The sequence below is a fragment of the Arvicola amphibius genome, chromosome 15 (assembly GCF_903992535.2).
Source record: "Arvicola amphibius chromosome 15, mArvAmp1.2, whole genome shotgun sequence".
In the NCBI taxonomy this organism is placed as follows: domain Eukaryota; kingdom Metazoa; phylum Chordata; class Mammalia; order Rodentia; family Cricetidae; genus Arvicola; species Arvicola amphibius.
In genome coordinates, this window is record NC_052061.1 from 15,565,353 (window position 1) to 15,578,811 (window position 13,459).

The 13,459-nt window shown below is 49.4% G+C and overlaps 1 protein-coding gene and 1 pseudogene across 2 annotated transcripts; one reads left to right on the forward strand and one right to left on the reverse strand.

Moving 5' to 3' along the window:
* Positions 1-1,191: 1,191 nt before the first annotated feature.
* LOC119802237 lies at positions 1,192-6,125 on the reverse strand (annotated as a pseudogene).
* On the forward strand, positions 4,919-13,457 carry Ddx39a (DExD-box helicase 39A). 2 transcript variants are annotated; one of them, XM_038312587.1, is made up of 11 exons: positions 4,919-5,041; positions 9,619-9,830; positions 9,992-10,119; positions 10,746-10,838; positions 11,156-11,339; positions 11,961-12,079; positions 12,412-12,543; positions 12,625-12,734; positions 12,817-12,961; positions 13,057-13,204; positions 13,294-13,457. In XM_038312587.1, the coding sequence occupies exons 2-11, from the start codon at positions 9,623-9,625 to the stop codon at positions 13,308-13,310; spliced, it is 1,284 nt and encodes a 427-aa protein (XP_038168515.1). In that variant the 5' UTR covers positions 4,919-5,041; positions 9,619-9,622; the 3' UTR covers positions 13,311-13,457. The 2 variants fall into 2 exon arrangements, with proteins under 2 accessions (XP_038168515.1, XP_038168516.1); XM_038312588.1 differs by lacking the exons at positions 4,919-5,041; positions 9,619-9,830; positions 9,992-10,119 and adding an exon at positions 11,683-11,743 and having other exon boundaries at positions 10,126-10,838.
* The last annotated feature ends 2 nt before the right edge of the window (positions 13,458-13,459 follow it).

Consider the following 13,459-nt stretch of genomic DNA (forward strand, 5'->3'; position numbering starts at 1 on the left):
TGAGTTGCAACCCAGATCTCTTTGGGCACTTTCTTTTCTTTTTTTTTCTTCCTTCCTTTCTTTCCATCTTTCTTTCTTTTTTATTTTTATTTGAGACAGTCTCTCTTCGTAGCTCTGGCTATCCTAGAATTTACTGTGTAGACTAGGCTAGCCTCAAACTCAATAATTCTGCCTGTCTCTAACTACACTATGTAGGTCAGGCCGGTTGAACTCGCAATTCTCTGCATCTGGATTGTTGGGATTAAAGGTGTGTGCCACTATGGCCTGTTTTTGTTTTTTGTTTTTTTTTTTTTTGTTTTTTTTTGAGATTGAATCTCACTATGTAACCCTAGCTGTCCTAGAACTCACTATGTCGGCTAGGTTAGCATCACACGAGTCCACTGCCTCGCCTTAGCCTCCCAAGTGCTAGAATTAAAGGCGCTTATTATATTCTTCAATATAAGTGTGGAACACAGGATCTTGTGAATGCTACATTAAGTGCTCTGCCACTGAGTTACACCCCAGCTCTTGTTAAAGTTTTTTTTTCCAGATTTCTTAGAATTTTATTTTTTTTAAAAAACCTCCAAAATGGATGAAAAGAACAATCATCAAGGATATAGGTGCCAGACACAGGCCATCCAAGAGGGTAGCTTGAAAAGTATGACTTAGGACCACAAAAACTTCATCATTCATTATCCTGGATCTATTTAAGCCATAGCTAAGAGCTGGCTTACATTGACTTAGCTTCTGTACCAACAAACCATGCATGGCACAAGTAGCTTAGTCTTGCAAGGCCTGTTGAAGGATGACCTCATATACAAATAGACCATTCTTTATAGCAGTCCTCTTGGCCAACAAAGATCTACATACAATCCAAGGTCCATGGCAAGACTACTGCATGTGAAATGGGTTTCACACTTTGAAAACATGGCCCCTCCAGCACAAACCAGATATATCTTAATAATGATTGGTATAGAGTCTCACCCCACCCCTTTAGATGTGGCTGAAACTAACTGGCTAGCGACAGAATGGTATGAACTGCTACTTCTGAATTACCACCCATTAAAATGAGTTAGCTAATTTTCACTACATATATTTATTAAGGGAATTATATGGGTTACTGCAAAACACAGTAAAAAGACTGAAGTTTGACCCTTTTCTGCTCAGGACGTCCCTTTACTCCCAAGCTTCATGTTGTCCTTCTGGCCTCTCTCAACGCCTTGCCACTGTTACTGTTTGGTCTTCCTTCTGTTCCCCAGTACCAGAACTTCCAGAACCTTCCCGTTCAGATGCCATCTTTTTATATGCCCTCTCAAAGAGCTTCAGTGGTGCCTGCTGCAGTGAAGACGCTGCCTGTCTAACGTTTTCCCGTTTCACTGTCTCTCCTTTTGGAAATCTCTTCCTTTAGCTTGTTGCACTTGTCAGCAGGTAACTGGTCCTTGAATTCTTCCATCTTGGTTGGTTTCTGTGTCATGAATAATTCCTTCAGCCATATTAACTGCTTCAACGCGTTCCTTCTTTCTCCGGTCTTGCTCAGCATACTTCTCTGCATTTTTAACCGTATTTTCAATGCCATCTTTGCTTAATCCACCAGAAGACTGGATCACAATCTGCTGTTCACGTCCTTTTCCTTTATCTTTGGCAGAAACGTGTACAATACCATTGGCATCAATGTCAAATGTAACTTCAATTTGAGGGACTCCACGAGGGGCTGGTGGAATTCCAACCAAAGTGAACTGTCCTGGAAGTTTGTTGTCCCCAGCCATCTCTCGCTCTCCCTGACACACTTTAATCTCTATTTGAGTTTGTCCATCAGCAGCAGTAGAAAATACCTGGCTCTTTTTGGTTGGAATCGTGGTGTTCCTATTAATAAGTTTAGTAAAGACACCTCCCAGAGTCTCAATACCCAGAGAGAGGGGAGTGACATCCAGGAGCAGCACATCGGTGACATCACCAGCCAGCACACCTCCCTGAATGGCAGCTCCGATGGCTACAGCCTCATCAGGATTCACAGCTTTACTTGGGGCTCTGCCAAAAATAGCTTGCACAGTCTGCTGAACCTTGGGCATCCTCGTCATGCCACCAACCAAAATCACTTCTCCTATGTCACTCTCGCTGACTTCTGCATCTTGCATCGCTTTCTGGCATGGAGTAATAGTCCTCTTGATTAGATCTGCGACGATGCCCTCAAACTGAGCTCGAGTTACCTTCATACTCAAATGCTTGGGTCCAGAAGCATCCATTGTAAGATATGGCGAGTTGATGTCAGTCTGAACAGATGAGGAGAGTTCCCACTTAGCCTTCTCAGCAGCCTCCCGAACCCTCTGAAGTACCATGTTGTTCATTTCGTCAAATGAACCTGTCTCCCTCTTGAACTCCTTGACAATGTGTCGTAACAAAGCCTGGTCAAAGTCTTCACCGCCCAAGAAAGTATCCACATTGGTGGATTTCACCTCAAACACCCCTTTCTGAATTTCCAGGATAGAAACCTCAAAGGTTCCACCACCTCAACCATACACAGCAATGACTTTATCTTCGGATTTGTCCAGACCATACGCCAGGGCAGCAGCTGTAGGTTCATTAATCACTCGAAGTACATTTAGCCCAGATATCTGGCCAGCATCCTTAGTGGCCTGTTGCTGTGAGTCATTGAAATAACAGGGACTGTGATCACAGCATTTTTTGCTGTGTGACCCAAGTAATTTTCCGCAGTATCTTTCATCTTCATCAACACAAATGCTCCAATCTGACTAGGAGAATAGAGTTTCCCATGAGCCTCAACCCAGGCATCACCATGAGAGGCACGAACAATCTTAAAGGGAACGTTTTTGGTGTCTTTCTGTACTTCAGGGTCATCATAGCGATGTCCAATCAGACGCTTAAGTAGCATAGGTGTTGTTTGGGTTGTCGCTTTGCAGGCATGCCAACAAGTCGTTCTCCATCTGTTGTAAAGGCAACAACAGAAGGCGTAGTTCTGGCACCTTCAGCATTCTCCAGGACCTTTGCTTGTTTGCCCTCCATAACCGCCGCACAGAAGTTGGTAGTACCCAGATCAATACCAACAACTGCACCCTTAATTGCCTCTGATGCATAATCTCGAAACAAATCTAAAAGCTTCATGACTAACGCCATTCGAGCCACCCTGGTGACCGGCGGCCGCCAGATTGCCGCGCCCACGAGACGCTTATCATGGCGGCTGGACAGAGGGGACGCAAGAGCAGAGAGCAAACACCCCACAGGTCCGGAGCTCTCGTTAAAGTTTTGTTAACGACTGGTGGCACACACCTTTAATCCCAGCACTTGGGAGGCAGAAGCAGGCAGATCTCTATGATCTCGAGGCCTGTGTGGTCTACAGAGAGAGTTCCAGGACAGTCAAGGCTACACAAAGAAACCCTGTCTGGGGGGTTGGGAGGTGGGTAGGGGGACGATGACTATGTCAAACCACCCACTTTGGAGTCTCCAGTTGGCAGGGGGGCATTCCAGCCCCAGTATGCTAAGCAGCAGCTCCCTGGAGATCAGTGGCTCCCCCTAGAGATGCCCTGGACAAACCCACACCCCACCCCACCCCCTAGCCCCGCCATTCTCTCTCCTGAATTTCTCTTCCCCTGGAACCACATGGCAATACTTTGCTTAGATTAAATCTGGATTTATGAATTCTTTTTTTTTTAAATATTTATTTATTATGTATACAATATTCTGTCAGTGTGTGTGCCTGCAGGCCAGAAGTGGGCACCAGACCTCATTACAGATGGTTGTGAGCCACCATGTGGTTGCTGGGAATTGAACTCAGGACCTTTGGAAGAGCAGGCAGTGCTCTTAACTGTTGACCCATTTCTCCAGCCCGGATTTATGAATTCTTAATTCTGGCTCGGTTTGATTGGCTGTGTCTGTGGAGAGCCTTAATACTGGGTACAGAAACCTTCCACAAGTTTTGTTAAGTACTGTCAAGGCAGGCCTGCTAGTGGTCTCCAGTGATCCCAGCTACTAGTGTCTGAAGAAAGAAATAACGCAGAGTTTAGACATTAGCAGCTAGAGTAGCCTTTATTTTATCTGGTAAATGTTCTCTGTGTCTGACTGCACCATGACCAGGATGTAACACCCAGCAACACAGTGACCAGAGTTCCAGACAATGCAGACTACATGTGCTTTAAGACCGAGTTTTTTTTTGTTTTTTTTTTTTTTTTTAGCTAAGGATGGGGAAGGGAGAAGAGGGTTTCATAGGGACAGAATGGGGAAGTTTTTCTATAAGGTGGATTTGAGGCTGCAGAGTCTGTTGTCTCTTTCTGTAATCCCCAAATAGCTGGCTTCCTGGAGCTCTGGGCTCAGTTTAGAACCTCCACCTCTTTTTTTGTGGGGGCGGGGAGGGGATTCTTTTACTAGGGAAGATGAGGCAGATCAACTGAACCCATTGTGTACAACGTAGGAGTAAACGTTTTGGTTTTGTTTAAAGGTTAAAAAAAATTGGGGCCAGGTGGTGGTGGCGCACACCTTTAATCCAAATAGTCAGGAGGCAGAGGCAGGTGAATCTGAGTTCAAAGTCAGCCTGGTCTACAGAGCGAGTTCCAGGGCAGCCAAGACTACACAGAGAAATCCTGTCTGGGGGGGGGGGGTAAACAAAAAACAACCAACCGATGAACCAGTCAGAAATCCCACGACAGCCAGGAAACTACACTTTAAAAGGGTGGGGCACAAACATGGGCAATTAACAGGCCGTTGCCAGTATTAAATATGGCAGAATCCACTCAGGGCTCAACTCACTTCACGTGACGGGGCGGAGCCTACGATTAGCTCAGCCCCACCCAGACACGCCTACTTCTGGATTGTCCAATGAACGTGAGTTTTTCAGGCACGCCCTATCGTTCCTTCCACCAATAGCCGGCCGACACCGTCCTTATAAGCCAATCGTCATTTCCCTCCTCCGTTGAGTGATAAACCAGCAGCCCAGTGAGCGGGACTCAAGTCGGGCTCCCGACAGGAAGCGTTGCAGCTCGCCTCCAGGGGCGCGACGTACAAGCCGACGGGCGGTTCTCTTTGCAGCTCGCGGAGGCGAACCGGGCGACAGGTAGGTGGTGGGTTCCGAGCTCGGGCCGCGGTGCGGGGCTGAGGGTTTGCTGAAGCAGACGCCGCGGTGCAGCGGCAGGAGCCGGCGCGAGGCGGCTGGGCGGTTAGGCACCCACCTCGATTTGGCAGCCGTTGGGGTCCCTTGCGCATGCGCCAGGGGCGGGCCAGCCGTTAGTGCGTCGGCTTCCGGGAGCGAAGTCGGGGCTGCGCTCCGAGACCGGCTTGTGTATGGTGGGGGATCGAGGCAGAGGGCGGCTTCACGCTGCAGTTCGGGTCGCGGCAGGACGACCCAGGCTTCCTGTGGGCAGGCTTCGCGAGTTTGCAGTCACCTCCCTCCTCCCATGTGGCTCTACCACTCCCCCGGTGAAGGAGCCCTGATTCTTCACCCGGGGTCGCTTTCCGCGTGTGAGCCGGTCCAGCCCGGTTGCAGTTCAGCTTCCCTGGACCTGTTTGGAACTTGTTTGGGGCAGCCACTTTCTGGGTTCACTTCTTTCATTTTCTGCCCCTGATGGAACCGAGGCCTGTTGCATTTGGGGGTATCCGCTCCAAGTAGCACCCCAACCCGTTCCAGGAACATTTGGTGTATCACGTCTTTCGAGACAGGATTTCTCTACAGAGTCCTGGAATTCATTATGAAGACCAGGTCAGCTTCCACTCACTGAGATCCACTTGCATCTGCCTTCAGAGCCCTGGGATTAAAGACGTGTGCCACTAGGTCCGGCTTCACATTTATTCCTTAAATAGCACAAGAAACGTTTTTAAGCTATACTGCCTAAAAACAGTGAGGGGCCATCAGATAGGTTTTCGTGAAGCCGAGGCTGTCCTTGAACCTTTAATTTGTGTGTCTGTGTGTGAACGAATTACTTGTGTGCAGGTGCTCCTGGAGGCCGGAAGAGGGAGTCGAATTTCCTGTAGCTGGAGTTAGAACGTGGTTGTTAGGGTAGGTTGAAAAGTTAGGTTGAGAACCCTAACTCAGGTCGTCTGAAAGCAGCAAGTGTTTTGACTGCTCCGCCCTCTCTCCTGGCTAGTCTTGAACTCGTAAGGTTTTTGTTCGTTGTTGAGACAGGATCTCATTACGTACCCATCGCTGGCCGGGAACTCACTGGGATCTGCCAGCCCCTGCCTCAGGCATTTTTTAAAGTTCATTTTAAATCCATGCGGCTGCGGCACAAACCTTTAATCCCAGCACTCGGGAGGCAGAGGCAGGCTGATCTCGAGTTCGAGGCCAGCCTTGTCTACAAGAGTTAGTTCCAGGACAGGCTCTGAAAACTCTCGGGGGAGTGGGGAAAGTTAATTTTAATATATGCTTGGCATTGCTTAGAAATTTAAGCACACATGCCCTAGGCTGCCTAGCTTCTCCTAGCTGTCTGCTTTAGTCCTGTCGCTGGGGTCTGGTGCTTTAGTGACTGATAAACTTTTTTTTAAAAGATTTTATTATGTATACAGTGTTCTGTCTGCACACTAGAAGAGGACTCCAGATCTCATTACAGATGGTTGTGAGCTGCCATGTGGTTGCTTGTACTTGAACTCAGGACCCCTACAAGAGCGGCCAGTGCTCTTAACCTGGCAGTGCTCTCCAGCCACCTCCCCATAACTTTTGAAGGCATTTTTATTTTGTGTATGCGTGTGGGTTTGTGTGTGTAGATTAGGGCCATTTGTCAAGTTTTCCACTATGTGGAGTTTGGGGACTCGTACCTTTACCAGCTGGGTAGTAATCTTTCTTGACGGGCAATGTCCTGGAACTCACAGAGATCTGGCCTCTTCCTCCTGAGAACTGGGATTAAAGGTGTGTGCCACCACACCTATCTGAGGAGAGCTTTTTTAAATTGATGCTAAAAGGAAGTACACATCTGAAGAATAAACACCCGACTAAGTGTGTGTTGGAGAAGGGAGGTCATGGCCGTGTGCAGGCAGCAACTGCAGTAGTGTAAGGTGTGTGGGGGTTTTGTTGTTGAGATAGGATCTCACTGCAGTCCTGGCTGTGTAGACCAGGCTGGCCTGGAACTCACAGAGATCTGCTTGCTTCTGTCCTAAGTGCTAGGATTAAGGATGTGTGCTACCACCTGGCATTTTAAAAATATTTTATTTGATGGTGGTGGTGACCAACAACTTTAATCCCGGCACTTGGGAGGGGGAGGAGGATCTCTGAGTGTACAGAGTGAGTTCCTGGACAACTAGGGCTACACAGAGAAATCCTGTCACAAAAAAAGAACAAAATGAAGCATTGGTTTATGTTGCATTGTGGATGTGCATTGAGAACAGTGCAGAAGGAAGGCTTGAAGAAGTGAAAGGTCACGTGATGCTGTCAGCATCTGTTTATAGAAATGTTCAGGCAAAGCTAGTCTGCAGAGATGAGAAGCAGATTAGTGGTTCCGGGAGGTAGGTGGTGGCTAAAGGGAGATGTAGTTTCACTTTTGTGGTTTGGGGATGAATGAAGTCCAGGGCCTCTCACCTGCTCCACATCTACCCCTGAGCCACACCTCCAGATCCAGAGTCTTTTTTTTTTTTTTTTTTTTTTAAGTTTATTCATTTTATTTTCTGTGAACGTTTTGCCTGAATACGTTTATATTTACTGAGGGCATGCTTTATGACTGGAGGTCAGAAGAGGACATTGGGTCTCCTGGAACAGGAGCAAACCATGTGGGTGCTGGGAATCGAACCCCAGTCTTCTGAAACTTAACCACTGATCCATCTCTCCAGTCCATCAGGTGTTCTCTTATAAAGGTGGTGGCGTATGTTAGAGTTGATTGTGCTGATGCCGACATGTTTGTTGACTCTTAAATTATGTACTTTGGAGAATTGTATAGCATATGACTGTTTCGGTAAAGCTTGTTCCAGTCTTAAATAAAAAAGTCCTTCACGTTGGGGCCATGGTTTCCTATGTGAGAAGTGACTAGGTAGACATGACTGAATTTGGTGAGCGGGCTTGCTGGACGGGATTTGCTACTCAGTCAAGACTGTCTCTGAGAATGGAATAACTTTCTGAGGTGGATGCGGCCTCGAGGAGAAGCAGAAATCTTGCCCTAGGCCTTTTGAGTTCAACTCCTAAGGGTATGGGAAGATAACTGAGAACTGGTCTGGAGTAGAAAGGCATATGACCGGAAACAAAGTTGGGAACGTAGCATAGACATGGCTGAATTTGGATAAAGTCAGAGGGACGAAAGAGAGCCAGAAGAGGGTCTAGTACGTTAGGGACTGACCTCAGTAGACCAGGGACAACAGTAGATGAGCCTGGCTGGTATATGCCTTGTACTTGGCGTTTGAGGGATTAATGAAGTGAGCGGGGGAGCTTGTCTCCTGTGAATTCCATTTAGCATCTCAGCTGGCTGGCTTTCTTGCTTGCCTGGTCCAATGGGAACCTTTTTCATAAAAGCACTTAATGATTCCCCTGTGTCGACCACAAACAGCCAGGGTGGGGTGGGCAGGGCAGGGCAGGGCAGATGCTGCCTGCTCCCTCGCCACCATTCCATTCTTAGCACCTAGGCAGCCACAACTGCAGGTCCTAGGTCTTGCTTCATTCGGGTGCTGGGAGGTCCTTGGAGGGGATGGGTCTGAGGAGCCTTATTAGTGCTGAATCTGAACGTCAGGGAGGGCACATTAATCAGGCAAGGTGGTGTCTGCCTGTAATTCAGAAACTTGTAAGGCAAAGACAGGAGGATCACTACAAGTTCTGGATCAGCCTATATAGTAAGATCTTTTGTAATTTTTAAAGATTTTTATGTATACAATATTCTGTTTGCATGTTTGCCTGCACACAGAAGAGGGCATCAGATCTCATAGCCAGTTGTGAGCCACCATGTGGTTGCTGGAAAAGCAGTCAGTGTTCTTAACCTCTGAGCCATCTCTCCAGCCCTATTAAGATCTTTTTAAAAACAAAACAAAAAAAAAACCTCACAAAGATAGGGGATTTTCCTCAGTTAGTGGAATACTTGTCAAGAAGACACAAGCCCCAGCATGATATTTAAAAAGGAAAAAAGTGAGGTGGCGCACACCTGTAATCCCAACACTCGGGAGGCAGAGGCAGGCAGATCCCTATGACTTCGAGGCCAGCCTGGTTTACATAGCAAGTCTCGGACAGCCAGGGTGATATAGGGATATCTATTTCAAAAAAGTTGTGTGTGCAGAGACTTAGGAGCTGGGCATCCTTGGGGTGGAAGGATGGTCTGATGAGGTGAAGAAGTGGGAAGGAATCAGAGGCCAGGCCAGGAGGTGTGATCACTATCACGTATTTTATCTGTGGTGTTGGGGACAGAACCTGCTAGGTAAGTGCTCTATCACTGAGCCTCATCCCCAGCTGTAATGTGGGATTGGTATTTCACTGAAGACCTTAGCATGCTTGACGGTGGTGGCATTGGATGGGGGAGTGCGGTGTGTAGCAGATGAGAGGTTGCTGGGAGGGTGGTGATAAGGGGCAGTAGGCCAAAGTGGGAGGCACTGTGCAGGCGCACCACTGATCTCTGCCTGCTTACAGGGTTTGCCCTGCCAACCCCTTTGCTGACCTGCCTTTTCCTCTACCAAGTGGGTTTTCCTGCCTGCATCTCAGCTTCATCTCTGCCTCCCTCTGCCTTCTGTTTTCAGTACCATGGCAGAACAAGATGTGGAAAATGAGCTTTTGGACTATGATGAAGATGAAGAGCCCCAAGCACCCCAGGAGAGCACTCCAGCTCCCCCAAAGAAAGATGTCAAAGGGTCTTACGTGTCCATTCACAGTTCCGGTTTCCGGGACTTTCTGCTGAAGCCGGAGCTCCTGAGAGCCATAGTTGACTGTGGTTTTGAGCATCCTTCAGAGGGTATGTTTCCCTGGTGCCATCCCCCTCCCAGCCACACCTGCCCCACGAGTCAGTTATCAGCAGCCCCTGTGCAAGCAGGTGGCTGGGACCTGACCTTTGCCAGAGGGGTGTTCAGGGAGACAGCATCCAGTGTCTTACTCATTTACCCTTTTCTTCCTCAGTCCAGCATGAGTGTATTCCCCAGGCCATTCTGGGTATGGATGTCCTGTGCCAGGCAAAGTCTGGGATGGGTAAGACAGCTGTGTTTGTGCTGGCCACCCTGCAGCAGATTGAGCCCATCAATGGCCAGGTAGGAATGTGGGTTCCTCTCTGGGCTGGGATCCCATGTGACCGTGCAGCTTTGGGTATCATGAAACTTTCATAGTCTCTGTGTGCTTTTGATTTTAAGCTGGGGATTGAAGCTATAGTGACAGTAACAGTCCCCAGTGTTACTGCTGATTTATTATGCAGGTGTTCTAATACCACCATTGTAGGTCAGTGTTCTAATACCACCATTGTAGGTCAACTACAAGGTCTTAAGAGTTATACTTGAGTCCAGGATAGGAAGCTGAGGCAGGATTGAGAGTTCCAAGCTACAGGAAAACTGTTTGGTTGGGGTGTGCTGGAATTTGACTGTGTGGTAGAGCTCTTGAGTGGCATGTGTGAGTCCTTGCTATGCTGTGGGTGGGCGAGAAGACATGCCATCCTGGGGTAACCCTTTCGTTGCTACCTTTCTCTGTTCCTGGCCTCCTGAGGGAGACAGGCTTTAGTTGCCATGAGAGAGTTTGAGGAGGATAGGCTTAAGGAGAAGGTGGAGATAGATGCTCGGGCCTTCAAGCAGCTTGTGTGGAAGGAACTATTGTAATAGGTACACCGTGTGTTGGGGTGGATTGGTGTGGATTCTGGGAAAGAATGTGTTTCTTGCCTACTCTACAGGTATCAGTACTGGTCATGTGCCATACAAGGGAGCTGGCCTTCCAGATCAGCAAGGAATATGAGCGCTTCTCTAAGTACATGCCCAGCGTTAAGGTAAGCCTCTTCAGGTGCTGTGTTGGGTCATGCTGGCCTCAGCTCCAGCCCAAGTGGCATTTATCAAGCTGAAGGTTAGTGGTAATTTGTGTTTCTTAAGTCTGATGAATTATGCCCAGCCTCCACAGGCTTGTGCTGGTCCCAGGTGTCTCTTTTCATCAGAGCTAGCCTCTCAGGCTTGCCCCTGCTCTTCCGGCTTGCCTGGGTTTTGAGAGAGTGGGGCTGGTGTACCAGATGCCCCCAGGATGGGTGGAGCCTATGCTGCAAAGATCACTGATCCCAGACAGATGAAAACAGCTCCTTTTCTGTCCCCATAGGTATCTGTGTTCTTTGGGGGCCTCTCCATTAAGAAGGATGAAGATGTGTTGAAGAAGAACTGTCCCCATGTTGTTGTGGGGACACCAGGCCGGATCCTGGCACTCGTACGGAGCAGGAGCCTCAACCTAAGGAATGTGAAACACTTTGTGCTAGATGAGTGTGACAAGATGCTGGAGCAGCTGGGTGAGTATCCCACTGGCCTGCCCAGCCGGTTCCCCCACTCAGTCACGGCAGTTTTCTAGGGGGCCTGATGGATGGGACAGTGGGTCACATGGGTGGAGCAGAACTCAGGGCTCCTGGGAGGCCTAAGGGAATGTCCAATGTTGACAGAGTATGCGCTGCTTCTGAGCCCAAGTTGAGTGGAAGCATAGGCCCCATGAGTTGCCATTCCTTTAGGACATGTAGGCATACCCAGGGGATCTGGAGGAAAAATGTGGCCTCTGCCACCCATCGGGGGCTGGGAGAGATGGGCATGTGTCCTGGGAAGCCACTGCAGCTCTCACGCCAGCGGGTGTCTCTGCCTCAGGCTCCCTTTCCCGAAGCATGGCTCAAGGCGCACTGGCAGGGCCGCTCCATGCTGGCAGCGAGTAAGTGGACCGCGGCTCCTCCCATGCCTGCGCTCCCGCACGCCCGCCCATCCGAGCCCAGCCCCTCAGGCAGCGGGGACACCCCTGGGTCCATTCCACCATGGCCATGGTGCCAATGTTCTCTGGCCCAGGTTGGGGAGGGCTGGTTCCTCTCTGGTGTGGGTCTGCTCAGTCAGACAAAACACTCAGGCTTGTTGTATGTTGGCATCCCATCCAGACATGCGCCGGGACGTGCAAGAGATCTTTCGCCTGACACCCCATGAAAAGCAGTGCATGATGTTTAGCGCCACCCTGAGCAAGGAGATCCGGCCAGTCTGCAGGAAGTTCATGCAGGATGTGAGTAGGGGATGGCCCAGCTAGCCACCTGCCTACCGTGGCCAACAACTCCGCACAGCAGCTTTGGCTCTTCTAGGGCCTGAGCCACCCCATGACACACACACAAGCCTCACTTCCCTGGTTTGTCAGGACTGGGAGCTGAGAGTAGTCTACACCTGAGCCAGAGCAGAGCTTACATCTGGCTTTTGGGAGGGAATTGTTTCCTGAGGTTGGATACAACAGGCCCTCTGGAAGTCATCACTACAGAGGAACTGTTCCCTGGAAGGTTCTGGGCACATGGGATGCCCAGAGGTGAGCCCTACTCACTCCTTTCTGCTTCCCTTCCTGTACAGCCCATGGAGGTGTTTGTGGATGACGAGACCAAGCTCACACTGCACGGGCTACAGCAGTACTATGTCAAGCTCAAGGACAGTGAGAAGAACCGGAAGCTCTTCGACCTCCTTGACGTCCTAGAGTTTAACCAGGTGATGTCCCTACTTGCCTACACCAAGATGTGGGACCGTGGGTGATTCTCCATGGGCCTAACTAGCATTCTCTTTCTTAAGGTGGTGATCTTTGTCAAGTCTGTGCAACGCTGCATGGCTCTGGCCCAGCTCTTAGTGGAACAGAACTTCCCAGCCATTGCCATTCACCGAGGCATGCCCCAGGAGGAGCGGTGAGTGCATGATGTCCACCATGGCCAAGGGTGCCCCTGGGACCCACCTGTGCTTGATGCCTCTGTTTGTCTCCCACCCTAGCCTATCCCGCTACCAGCAGTTCAAGGACTTCCAGCGGCGCATCCTGGTAGCTACCAATCTGTTTGGTAGAGGTATGGACATTGAGCGAGTGAACATCGTCTTCAACTATGACATGCCAGAGGACTCAGACACCTACCTTCACCGGGTGAGTGAGTGCCCCCTCCCAGTGTGGGTGGATCAGGGCCCCTCCCTTTCTCAGATCTTGAAGGGTGCCTGACTTGCTGACCCATCTCCCTGCAGGTGGCTCGTGCTGGTCGCTTTGGTACTAAAGGCCTGGCGGTCACTTTTGTATCTGATGAGAATGATGCCAAAATCCTCAATGATGTTCAGGACCGGTTTGAAGTGAATGTGGCAGAGCTTCCAGAAGAAATAGATATCTCTACATACAGTAAGTTGCCAGGGCCATTCTGGGCACAGCAGAGCTGGGCTTCCAGAGCAAGGCCCTCCTCCCTCACTGCCTCACTCTTGTCTTTACAGTTGAGCAGAGCCGATAACCGTATGTGGAAGCAAGACACCAACCACGGCCACCCTCTTTCCCACCTGCTGCTTCAGATCCTTTTCCTAGATAATAGATGGGTGTATCTTTTTATTGTTCCAAAGCTGTAGTATGTAAGAATAAAGTTTTATTGTGGATGCCTGGCTC

What these genes read in the sequence shown, in the direction of transcription:
- Ddx39a (XM_038312587.1), top strand. Translation starts at nt 9,623, where the DNA reads ATGGCAGAACAAGATGTGGAAAATGAGCTTTTGGACTATGATGAAGAT. An exon ending in AGTACATGCCCAGCGTTAAG is followed by an intron (nt 10,839 to 11,155) that starts GTAAGCCTCTTC and finishes CTGTCCCCATAG; the next exon opens with GTATCTGTGTTCTTTGGGGG. An exon ending in GGCATGCCCCAGGAGGAGCG is followed by an intron (nt 12,735 to 12,816) that starts GTGAGTGCATGA and finishes CTCCCACCCTAG; the next exon opens with CCTATCCCGCTACCAGCAGT.